Here is a 12,521-nt window from a genome sequence, read left to right as displayed (position 1 = left end):
TTCATAGATCAGTCTACATTCCTACCCTCACCTGTGGTCACAAGTTCTGGCTAGTGACAAAAAAATAAGATTGCAGATATAAGCAGTGGGAATGAGCTTCCTCCAGAGGGTGTCATGTGGGAGGGACTTGGATTAGAGCCAGCAGTCTTCTGTTTTGAAATGTTCAAATTGAGGAGCAGGCTACCTCTTGGGTAGCCAGGTGTTTCAGGCATGACCTAGTATCAAAAATTAAACTAAGAAGAAGAAGGAAGAAGAAGAATAAAGTGGGCTTTGGAGTGTCAAGTCTTGGTTCTAGAATGACTTTGAGAAATCTGTAGTCACAAATATCCAGTTTGGTTTCCAATATAAATATCATGCATCCCGAGAGGGGTCGGTCTTGGTATCAGCCTACCCGATGAAAAAGAAATGAGAAATAAAATATTAAAATATAAAGAATTTGGAAGATGGAAAACAGACAAAGGTTTAATGGGTCAGAGTCTGGTGGATTCCATGAGCTTAATGGTTGATTAATCAATAAGCTGGTGTAGTTGATACCAAGGAACGGGGCTGAAATATTTATTAGGTTCCTGCATGAAGTCTTTCACTCTGGTGCCGTGTCTTTCTTCTTCTCTGACTCTTTGTTCACTTTCGACTGAACGCTATCCTTGTTCCATCGATTTTCACAAATGAGCCAAAATGATTGCTGCTGATGCTTCAAAGGAATAAGAAATGCTGTCTTGTCATTTTAGAACACATTGTTGGACACTATCAGTTCAAACGAGCCAATTTTAGCAGTATGTTGCTTTCTATGATGAATATTGCAGCAGCGTTATTATCTGACAGATCGTGCGCTGCTTTTTCACCATATGCCCTTGCTTCTCTTCCCTTTATTGGAATTTGTTGAAATATCACTGATATTTTACACACGCCTTCGCTGTGTGGTATACGAGCCGTTCTCGCTACCCCATCTAGCACAAAGTTTGATGGCTTTGCAGAACACCATTGGTCCGTAAACACTTAAGATGAAGGCAGCTCTATAATGTTGCAGTGCCCCTCACGGAGTGCTATTGTATTGTACAAAAGAGTGTGCAGGGCTTAGACAGTGAAATGTACAGTGCAATGTAGGGATTATTTTGATCCCTAGGCCCACTGCACTGGAACTACCCATGCACTTTTTGCTTGCACCCTGACTCCATTACCTATTGATTTCTTTCTTTCAGAAATACTCTGCAAGGTCAGAGAAACCTTTGAAGTCATCAGTCTTTTCTACTCTTAGTTTCTGTTCTCTCCTCACTCCAAGTGTTTTCCTTCTTGTTAGTCTCTTCAGCGAGTCCTTCTCCTTACTCTGTCAGTCATGCATGCCCATCATGGCTGCGACTACCTGAGCTGAACATTCTGTTCTCTGAAGAACCAATCAGGGGAGAATAATTTAAGGGCATAGAGGCGCACACCGGGGGAAGAGCAAAAGCATGCCATCGCCAACAGGGTTGTCGGATTCCACCCGACATGAACAGTGAAGCCACAGGGGAGGTAAATATAAAGAGCAGTGCTCTGTTTCAGTTTCTGTTGTATCATCCAATGATTTAAGTACAAAATATGCCACGGTACTACAAATCCAGGTCAGGATTTGAACTACGATTAACCTGTAGATTATGAAAAAGGGGGAAAAAAACAAGTGTTCTTTTATTTATTTACCTTTAAGTTAAAATTAAAAGACAGTTGTCACATAGGTGATTAGCAGAAGTATACTTTTTAATAAAAATGTCAAGCGTTATGTGCAATTGCATATATCAGACAACAAAAAACAGAGACATGTTTGTTTTTTTGTGCCTGTGTTTGTGTGTCCTCCACCTGTGAGCTTCAGTGTGAACCAGGCATGTTTTTCTGCAAGTGGTAGTCTTACTTCACGAAATCTGCTCGACTGCTTACCCCATTCGTTTTCATTTGTGCTGCTCAGCTGAACACTGGAACTAAGTTTGGAAGCCACCGAACGCCCTGTCTGCTTTTCGTAAACAAACTTCTACAAAGGCTTAGAGGAGCGAGAGAAAATTTGGCAGTAAACAGTGATGACAGAAGGGATGAAGGCAGGATGAAATCGATGCTTATACAATGTAAATTGAAGAGTGTAGCAGAGGACCTGAAATCAATCAGCATTACCTGGATCAGCAGCGGTATTTAAAGTTGAACTGCTAATGCCCGGGATATATGGTTTTGTGTTGCCATCTCTTCCACTCTAGTTTGATGGGTCTAATTAAGTTTTTGCATTTTTGCTTCATAAACAGCTTGGCTTAGGCTATGGTGATATGCAACCCAAAAACACAGCTAAGCACATTAGCTATATCTGTCCAGCCAGCTGTGTTTGTCCCACCCACCAATTCCCCTTCATAAGCTTGCCCTTGATGTGACTTTTAAGTTAATTTTGTGCACAGACGCTGGGTTGGAAGAATCCTAGCCAGCTGAATAAGTGGTAATTAGGATTCACATGAATCTCAGAGCAATAACATTTCTTTCTTATGTATAGAAATAGAAAAGAAAATTGGTAAAAGAAGAAACACCAGTGTAAATGAATACAAATAGATAACAAAGGATTATGTTTCCTTTGTTTGTGGCCAGCAGAATCTCACTTTAACCCCCAGCGGGAGCGCGTGTTTTTGTTTTATTACTAATCTTTTAATATCCCTGAAAGCTACAGAAGAAGACTTTTATGAATGTGATATGCTGCACAAAATGAGATTTGGGTGTTTAGGGACTCTGCTGGCCAGGTAAACAAAGGTTTCCCAGACTATAGACACATAGATCGGGCACTATCCCAGCTTCCTCCCGCATCCAGAGGATTACATTTCATCCTGGAGATGGGTGCTCCAAAGCCTTGTGGTTATTGCGCCTTGCCCTCCGTGCTGCTACACATAATCGCCACAGCTTGAAAGAGCTCATAAATCAGGCTACCGCAATAAATTGTAGAGGGAAAAATGTGCACCCCTGGCATTTGAAGCAGCACATTGCCAGCCTATGAGCGAGCCAATTCTACCCACCGCATTCAACACAGGGAAACAAAACACATAGAAGGTTTGGTGGCTTTCTTTGACATTTCTAGCATGCCCACTCACTTCCTCCTCCCTGTGTGTTTGTATGTGTGGGTTGCTCCATCCTTCTGTTGTTTCCAAGTGTTCATAAAATGTATCATGCTACTTCCTCACTGGCATGCGTCTCTGTTATTTACCAAAGCATCATAACAATGTCTTAGTTGTAATTCTTAGATTTTCTTTTCTCTGTCTTTAGTAAATACTGTTACAATGAGAGCAGCTCTGATTAGAAGCCAGATTTCCAAATGCCAGCTTTACTTAAATGCTTATTATTGGAAGGGAAAAATGCATCCAGTAGGTAATTTTTTTTTTTTAAAAGTCTCGAATAGGGAAACACAAGTCTGAAACATTGTATTTTATAATAATATAACTCAGTAATGCAAACTGTAAATATAGCAACCATGGTTCTCTTGCAGCAATGTGTGTGTGTGTGTATTTCCTGGTTGGAATCCGACTTCTACAGTAACTTTGCAGGGTCTTTTCTGATGTCTTTGCTTGTATCTACCTGTTATCTTGCTTTTCTTCTTCTGCCAGGGAAGATCAATGAGTTTGAGGTAAAAAGCTAGGGCTTGGTGCTTAACTGAGGTTGCCAGGCATTGATGTTCTGCAAGCTCTTCACTCAGTCTCAGGGCTGTCCTGAGAGATAAGGCCCATGGCCTGCTTAGGCTGATCAATGGCAGAATCCATACAAACCCTCTCCCACACGATTTACTTTCTTTGTCATTAACTGATTTTTTTTCTCTCCTCTTATCAGTACTCTTTGGTCAAGATCTTACCCATTATGTGTCATAATTGTGGAAATGGGAGTATTAGCAATGCAGAACAAAATGGGCTACCTTTAATGATTCTTTATCCGTAAGCAACTGTTTGAACATTATATAATATTGAATGGCTGTGTGTCTTTGAATGTTAGAACACGCAGGTATAAAGTTAGGTCTTGACATTTTTGGACAATGACAATTTTTAACTGCAGTAGATATGAAAAGGAACAAATGCAAATGAAATACAGACTGTCAGCTTTTAAATTATCATGATCATACATAAGCTGTTATTTTTTAATACTTTGAAGAAATCTTTTAGAGGCAATGACTATCAAGCCAAGGAACCATGGATGTCACCAAAATGAGTTTTTCTCCATTGTGATGTTTTGCTGAACCTTTTCCTGCATCCGTCTTTGGTTATTGTTTGATCATGGGTTAATTTCCCCTTAGTTTTACCTGTTTACCAAGTGAAATGTCTTGTAGATCAGGTTGAAATCAGATGACTGACTTGGGCAACTGAAAATATTCCGTTACTATTGGATCTCTATTTGCACTGTCCAGTCGGTTATGCTTAATTAGGATGCATCTGTTTAAAATGGATAGCCCTAAACACTTTGGGATAACTTTGGAATATAACCAGTAAGAACTAGTGACCCGTTGCCATTGGAAACCACTAACTTTGCTGTTTTTTTTACAGATGATTATGTTTCTGATAATAAGCCATAACATCCACATTTTTTGTGTCGTTCTGTTACAGGCTAATCCTATCACCTGGCAGATGAAAAGCTATGTTTTGACGTGTGTGTGTTTATTTGGCAAAGTCTAATTTGGCCTTTCTTTCGGTGAGACTGATCATTGGTTTGTACCTTGTGCTGAGCCTTTTTGTTTCCCTTATTAAGTCCTGAATATTGTGATGGGAATTTTCTTTAGCATATGACCGATGCTGTGATCATTACTGTTGATTTCAAATAAAATCTAGACCTTATGCTGTTGAGTTCACCATTGTGTTGTTTTTCACAGAATGTGCCAAACTGTTGATTTGGCCAGTTCTAGAGTTATGTTACATTAAACTGCTTTAAAGTGGATAGTTCAAATACATTTCAAGCCTCTGAAAGTAGAGGACTATGGTTTAAGAAGTGTTTTTGTTCAACACTTCGAAGCAAAGATAAAGCGTATGCACTGATTTTATTCCTCTTCCTGTGTCCTGATTGTTTCATTTTAAATCTATCATGGTGTTCTAGAAAGGAAAAATTGTGTAAGTGTCACAAAAACACATGGACCTAAGTGTAATACAAACACTGTCTCCTAGTGAAGGTCTCTCCTTTACCTTGTTCATCACAGCCAAGGCAAATGCTGTCATAAAACATGATGTCTGAAAGATTTCTGCACCGTCTCTGCATCATGCACACACTAATTCATTGTTCTGTTTTTCACCACTTCCCCCAACCCTTATATCTTTAGCTAAGGTCAAGTCAAAGTGTTCTCCTACATTCTTCGCCTGCGCTAACGGTGTCCACTGCATCATTGGACGCTTCCGCTGCAACGGCTTCAGTGATTGTCCTGATGGGAGTGACGAGGAAAACTGCAGTAAGTCTCACATGACACCCAGATACATGGATCTGTGGCCAGATGATGCCATGTCTTGTTTATATCAAAGCAGATCTAAGCAACATATGGAATATATATGTTGTATGTCTTATGTTCCTCTGGTGGAGCTTCATCAAATCTGAGAAAATAACCCTGACGTCACCATCAGAGTTATGTTTAATGGGCTTGGAGTCTATAAATTTCGAACAGGTTAAAGGAAAAAAAATGCAGGCTCCATTGCTTGGAGAGATTAATACACACTAAAAACTAAAGTATAAATATCTCTCTGCTAAACAGCCCTTTTAAAATTATAGCAGTTTTAATGTGGGTTTTTTTTTTCTTCAGCAAAATTATAGGGTGCAACTAACATCAGTCTGAACTAGAGATGGACCGATCCGATATTACGTATCGGTCCGATACTGACCTAAATTACTGGATCGGATATCGGAGAAAAATAAAAAATGTAATCCGATCCGTTAAATATCACGAAAGCACCTCACAAAACTTGCAACACGCCGTAACTCACCTCAGAATGTTAGCACGTCGGAGCAGTATGCATCACGTGATAGAGCGGCTGTGGCATGCGGGACCTGTGGTGGTCTGGATAGCATGTGGAGCTTCGCTAGCAACCCGGCATTTCATCTCCGACAAAGTTATCCCCGAGAGAAGTAAAGCAAGTGTGTAAGTCCATCTCTGAATGTTTGTAAAGCATTCCTGCATTAAGCTTAACAAACGATATATGGAGCGACTGCCTCTCCTCCTGCTACTTCAATCATGAAACTGCTTAATGATCATCTGATCGGCTTTTCTGTCGCGAGTCCGTCTCTCTGGTTTGTTTTTGGCTCACTTTGCACCAGAAAGAGGAAACCAGCGGCTGAACAACAGCAGCACGTTTAAGCTTGATAAGCTGTTGTTAGAATTTATTTAATATTACTTTCTACTCCAGGATCTTTTTCTACGTAGCTGACAGCTGGTAACTGAGCAGGGGCGGATCTAGCAAAGTTTAGCCAGGGGGGCCGATAGGGCATTAACAGGGAAAAGGGGGCACAAAGACATACTTTGCTTTCTTATTCTCATTTAAAATGTCTAGCTTTTAATAAATAATTATCCGAATCTTACACCCAAAGTTTTAATTTGATGTAAAATGAATAGAAGTCAATTACTGTATATAGTGACTATTAAGTCTAATATATATACCCTAGTAAGCTATAGTACTTTTTCCTTTGGGAAGGTACCATCTGTGCAGTCTGCAATTTTGTTGAAGAAAGATGTTGAATCTATTTAATATTTCTTGAAAAATAATTGATTTCTGTGCATTTTTTTCACACTGCATCAAATTAAGGTTGATTACGTCGATTAAGCATCATGAGGTGGAGCGTGAGGGGTGGTTCCCTATTTTTTATTTATTTATTTTTGTTGTTGCTGGGAGTTGGAACCCTATTAGTTAGGTTGCTTAATATTTACGCTAAGTACTCTTTAAAATACCAGAATAGGGAGGATGGTGTAGGTTTAAGTTTATTAGATTGATCAGTATTGCTGAACTATGAAATTATTTTTTTTTTTGCATACAGGTATAACAGAATAGCTTTAGTGTAGTTGTTGTTTTAAACTTGAGTATGAACTTATACAAAATGCAGCAAGATATTTAAAAAAACAGTTTTGTTGATTAAAAAACACTATATCGGATTCATATCGGTATCGGCAGATATCCAAATTTATGATATCGGAATCGGACATAAAAAAGTGGTATCGTGCCATCTCTAGTCTGAACTACAAATATGCTTCTGCAGTAAACTGTAAAATACTTTTGCTTAAGCTTAATCGATTTGCCACACCCCAAAAATTTCAGTTAGTTACAATAATAATATAAATGCATCTCTGTATGACAAATTAGAAGATTCAGAGCGACTGCCCTTCCAGTGTCTGTGTCTAATGCGTCTGGAGAGTCCATTCAGTTTAAATGTTGACAAACTTTTCCGTCTGTAATCTGTGTGATTATGGGATCTTTTCCATTAGATATACAGCACTGTGCAAAAGTTTTAGGCAGGTGAGAAAAATGCTGTAAACAAAGAATGCTTTCAAAAATGAAAGTGTTAATCTTTTATTTTCTTCAATCAATAAAATGCAGTGAATGAACAAAAGAGAAATCTAAATCAAATCAATATTTGGTGTGACCACCCTTTCCCTTCAAAACAGCATCAATTCTTCCAGGTACACTTGCACACAGTTTTTGAAGGAAGTCAGCTGGCAGACATCTTGGAGAACTAACCGCAGATCTTCTGTGGATGTAGGCTTCCTCACATCCTTCTGTCTCCATGTACTGCCAGACACACTCGATGATGTTGAGATCAGGGCTCCGTGGGGCCATACCATCACTACCAGTACTTCTTGTTCTTCTTTATGCTGAAGATGGTTCTTAATGACTTTGGCTGTATGTTTGGGGTCGTTGTCCAACTGCAGAATACATTTGAAGCCAATAAACAGTCATTTATATTTCTGAAAGCATTCTTTGTTTACAGCATTTTTTCAAACCTACCTAAAACCTTTGCACAGTACTGTATGCTGCCAACAACCTCTATCTATTCCTCTTTTGTGGGGAGGTCTGGTTGTAACAAGTGTCTGGTTAGAGCTTTCCTACCAGCTGATATCAGGACACCAAATAAATACTCAGTCAAAATATACATTTCTATTTAAATGAAAATCGGTGTTTCCCAACAAAAAGACATTGAACTGGAACGGTATGTTACTTTGATAACCACGATTAGCTTCATGATTTCCACAGAGCCTCCAACACTCGGACTTCTCTGTTGAAATATTAACTTTCTGCCTTGGAGTAATAAAAAAAAACTTATTAGGCATTTCCACCCAAATTCTCTCCATGTATAAGAATTTAGAGCAGCTAGACTATTCCTCTTTTGAGATTACAAAATTTCTTGCTTTGTTTTCTGTGGATTAAGTTGGGGTTTTTTGTATAAACTTGATATAATGCCCCTGTTCTTAAGGAAGTTACTCTTAACATTTCTTTAATCACTGAGTCATCATTATGCATGTGTTTTTTATAGTTTGGTCAAAGTAGTAGCGTAGCTGAAGATATCTGTAGAAATTTTGCTTGGAGGGCTTGTAAGTTTTTCAGGGTCGATTTATCTGTTAAAGAATACAGGGTTGTAATACTCTTTGCAATCCAGGTATTAAATCTGCAATCCATCTAGTTAGGTTTAACATCTGGATCATGTGCACACTATTTAAATACCTTCACTTTATCCTGTAGGTTATATTCTTCTCTGACTAAGTTCCACATCTTGATGTAGCTGTTTTTATAGACAGGTTTCCACCATGTGGCTTCAACAAACCACGCAGCATTTCAGAAGCTGTGCTTTTTGTCTGCTCTGTCCAACTTTTTACAAGCACTTGACAGGTTTTTAAAACCTTGACTGCTGTACCAGCCCACGGTTTATTCAGACTTTCAGTTATGTAACTTTGCAAGATCTCACTTCACTTTTTTCCCCCCTAAAGTTCCTGACAGTATGTGTCTCCTGCAGTCATAAAACAAGCTATAATCATCTTCTCACTTCAAAATAGGCTTTTCTGGCGAAAAAATGTTCTTGAGAAAGGGTGCTGGAGCTGGATGAGCTGCACAGGAACTGGTAGAAAGTTGCACTGCATTTCCAGGATTAATCCCACCTGTACAGGTGCCTTATTGAGTTTAAAGTGGTTTGCAGGAGATTCCTGATACGTCCTGTGGAAGTTGCACTTTATTCTCAGCAGAATAAACTCCCACAAATTTATGTTGTCAAAAGTTTGATTCTTTCTGATCATTTTTAACACATTTCTGGGTTTTTGAAGTCTGTCATATTCGCACAACCTATGTGCCTTAAAGCTGTCTTTGGTGTGTCTCTACTATGGTAAAGCAGGGTTATGAAATACCAAGCTGACTTTACTGTCTGGAGTGATCTGCTCTGTGAAACTTCCATCAAAGCTGTGAACCCATGTATTTTTAGTGGAGAAGAGTGGCGATCCATTTTTGTGAGTCTTCTGAAGTATGCTGTGGCACATGGTGGGCACAATCAGCTTCAGTGGACACAGCACTATCTGGCACAGCTATCCCTGCTAGACTTTTAGTTACATCACTACTTTGAGAGGGGAAAAGTTATTCTATAAAGAGTCCAAGTTCTGCAGAGTTGCTGTGTCTCAATAACTGAATTTTGCACATCTGTATATTATAGTGTTGACAATATCATTTTTATGCATTGCTCATAACTCCATGGTTATGCATCATTTTATCTTTACTGTTTTACATCTTTTTAACAATGTAAATATTGTTGTCCATCTTTTACCCTAGTGTTGTTGTAGTAGGTGTACAAGGTGTACAAGATTTGTTTGTTTTTTTAGAGTATAATTGGCTTTCACATGACCCCTTTGCCGCTTTCCCAGTGGGGAAGGTTATTCGAGCCAATCACTCACCATTGTCAGAGGCAGTGTTTCTAGCCTGCAGGGCCCCATGCTCACAAATCTAATCTAGCCATTTAAATGGAGCTTTGCTCTATGCTCCCAGCACATACTGCGTCACAACTGTGTAATTGTCTGGATCTTCTCACAAGATAATTATGCCTCATTTTGCAGAGGCCTGAACAAAGACAAAAACCAGAACGTACTGAAAAAGGAATGGTAGTTCTCTGCAGGACTTTGAATGTTTTAAAAAGGTTTTGTCCTCTCTTTTAAATGACTGATTTTTGATTTTTATCAAGCTCCAGACAAACTTGCCGATAGTTCTTAAATGTTTCATATCTTCTGCTAAAATGCCACCATATAATATTTACCTGACTTTAAACAAATTGTCAGATACAGCAGATCAATCTGAGCTGAAAACTTTTCCCTGTAAAGGTGTTTGAGCTAACAGCTGACCCTTTACCTCTGCTCTGATTCGACCACAGCGGAGAACCCCTTGGTGTGCTCGGAGGCTCGCTTTAAGTGTCGAAATGGCCGTTGTGTGGACCGCAGCTTCTTGTGTAATGGACAGGACAACTGTCAGGACAACAGTGACGAGGAGATTTGCTTGACTACAGCAGGTAATGTTTTTTTTTATTATTTAATTTAATTTTTTACTAAATGGAACATCTACTGAGGCATTGAGAATCTAACATACACACAGGATTATCTGGTTATGCAGCTTCAACACACACCTTTCCTGGTAAAATACAATAAAGCATGATTTGTTTCTGTAATCACATGAAAATGAAACAGCTTCAGCAAAGAATTGTGAAATTAGAAACATGTAAGAATATCAGTTATAGATTCCATACAGATGTATGATGTATACACAGTGTTACATATAATATTTACGCACGTTCTAAGCTCATCTATAATATATATGTATATGTTTCATGTTCATTATGGAGGCATTTTTGGAGCGTAATGTGCAAACGTGTGAACTGCATCTAAGATATGCAAGCACCAGGTTTATTTAATTATCTTATGAACTGCACATGAATCAAATAATAGCAATGTCAAAAATCAAATGATAGCAGCAAACAAATACCAATCAATTTTACCCATACCATAATTACCCAGACTAATTGTGTGCTATTTATAATAACCTTTTAGAGTGATGAAAGATAAAAACCCTGTGCCCTGTTGCAGATTTGTTATATGGAAAGTGGAGCTGCACAAGAATTTAAACGTAATCTTGCGTCAGATAATTATTGCAAAGTGGAAAAACAGTATTTAGGCTTTCTGCTTAATTAAAAAATAATCCTATTTAAGCAGCTTAATAGTTCACAAAGTTGTATATTCAGAATATATCGAAGTATCTAAAGTAAATGTACCTCATTATGTGCAGTAACACTTGTTGGATAATAATTACTGATTTATTGATGTGTTTATCTCTTTAATGTTGAAGCTGTTGAAGATTTAATAACCTTATTGCATGGGAGCTTGAACTATAATATTGCAATTAATCTGCAAAATAATAAGTAACTACAACTTTAAAATAAGTATTGTGGACTACAAAGTATATTATTCGCATCAACATTATAATGGAGTGAAAGCAGAAAGCAGCATAGCATGAAAGTACTTTAATAAAGTACATGAAGTACATTAAAGGAATCGTGTAATCTTTTGGTGTTGTGGCTTTTAAAGAGTAAATGTAGTCCAACGGCTTTGATTCGGGGTGTGCACTGGAGGAGTTAATCGTATACCGAGGGGGTTGATGCCACCCCATTTCCCCCTTTTGGAAACACCCCTGCATCCATGCACGTATCAATTTCAATACAGTGTTTCATTGAATACATTCCTTCACATGGATGCACACATGATTACAACTGTGCATGTGTTTCTTTCCTGCAGTTGTTCAGCTCAGTAAAAGCCATGACTTTTTTGGAGAAAACCTTAATATCATTAACACAAGAGTGAGACACACTTTATTTCAGCCTTTCTCTCTCGGTCTTACTCCACCAATACTAATCTCATTAAAGCTGGTCCTTCATGAAAAAAAGCAATTATTAATCTTAATAATTTTTTCTGTATGCAAGACTAATTCCAAGCACATTTCTGCCTTATCAGAAATATTGGCAGTAAACTTTGCAGCAGATTTCCAAACACGTGGAAGCTTGTAGATTCGCTGTTAAACTGGATAGCAGAGCTGCAGTGTTTAGTCACTCAATATGTCATAAAACTTGATGTTTTGGAGACATCACTTAAGAGATATTCTGCAGTCTGTGCTTTATAACAAAACCACTGACGGATTAAGCTTTGTGCCAAAGAAGACATAAGCTGCTGTGATTTTATTCCCACAACACTGGAAAAAAAAACCTCACTGTGCCTTTATTTAACAGAGAGACACACACCACAGCATCATTAGTGTAATGTTTGATGGCAATGTGTCGACTTGTAGTGTAATTCAGGTAGTAGCAGGATGATCCCTGATAGTGAGAATGATGCCTTCTGGTACAGAATGCCTTATTCACTGTCAGGTAGCACTTATATCTGGCATTCTTATTTTCCTGGCACGACAGCCAGCTACTGTCAACACCTCACTTGTTCTTCCACTGGCAAGCCTATGATTTCTGCCAGCAGTCTAATCCTGATGCACGTATAACCACCGGAAACCCAGTGT

At 38.5% G+C, this 12,521-nt stretch overlaps 1 protein-coding gene across 5 annotated transcripts in view; it reads left to right on the top strand.

Moving 5' to 3' along the window:
* The window catches only part of ldlrad3 (low density lipoprotein receptor class A domain containing 3), a 94,180-nt gene that overhangs the window by 49,107 nt on the left and 32,552 nt on the right, over positions 1 to 12,521 (top strand). For all 5 annotated transcript variants that reach the window (XM_086298210.1, XM_086298208.1, XM_086298213.1 and 2 more), the window contains 2 exons: positions 5,285 to 5,410; positions 10,342 to 10,476. In XM_086298210.1, coding sequence (XP_086154336.1) covers positions 5,285 to 5,410; positions 10,342 to 10,476 — 261 coding nt within the window. The remainder of the gene's footprint in view (positions 1 to 5,284; positions 5,411 to 10,341; positions 10,477 to 12,521) is intronic.

The sequence above is a fragment of the Aulonocara sp. 'chitande type north' Nkhata Bay genome, linkage group LG7 (assembly GCF_057382095.1).
Source record: "Aulonocara sp. 'chitande type north' Nkhata Bay isolate Kocher_YH1m ecotype deep benthic linkage group LG7, A_spYH_male_GT1.1, whole genome shotgun sequence".
Taxonomy (NCBI): Eukaryota; Metazoa; Chordata; class Actinopteri; order Cichliformes; family Cichlidae; genus Aulonocara; species Aulonocara sp. 'chitande type north' Nkhata Bay.
This window is presented reverse-complemented; position numbering and strand designations above follow the sequence as displayed.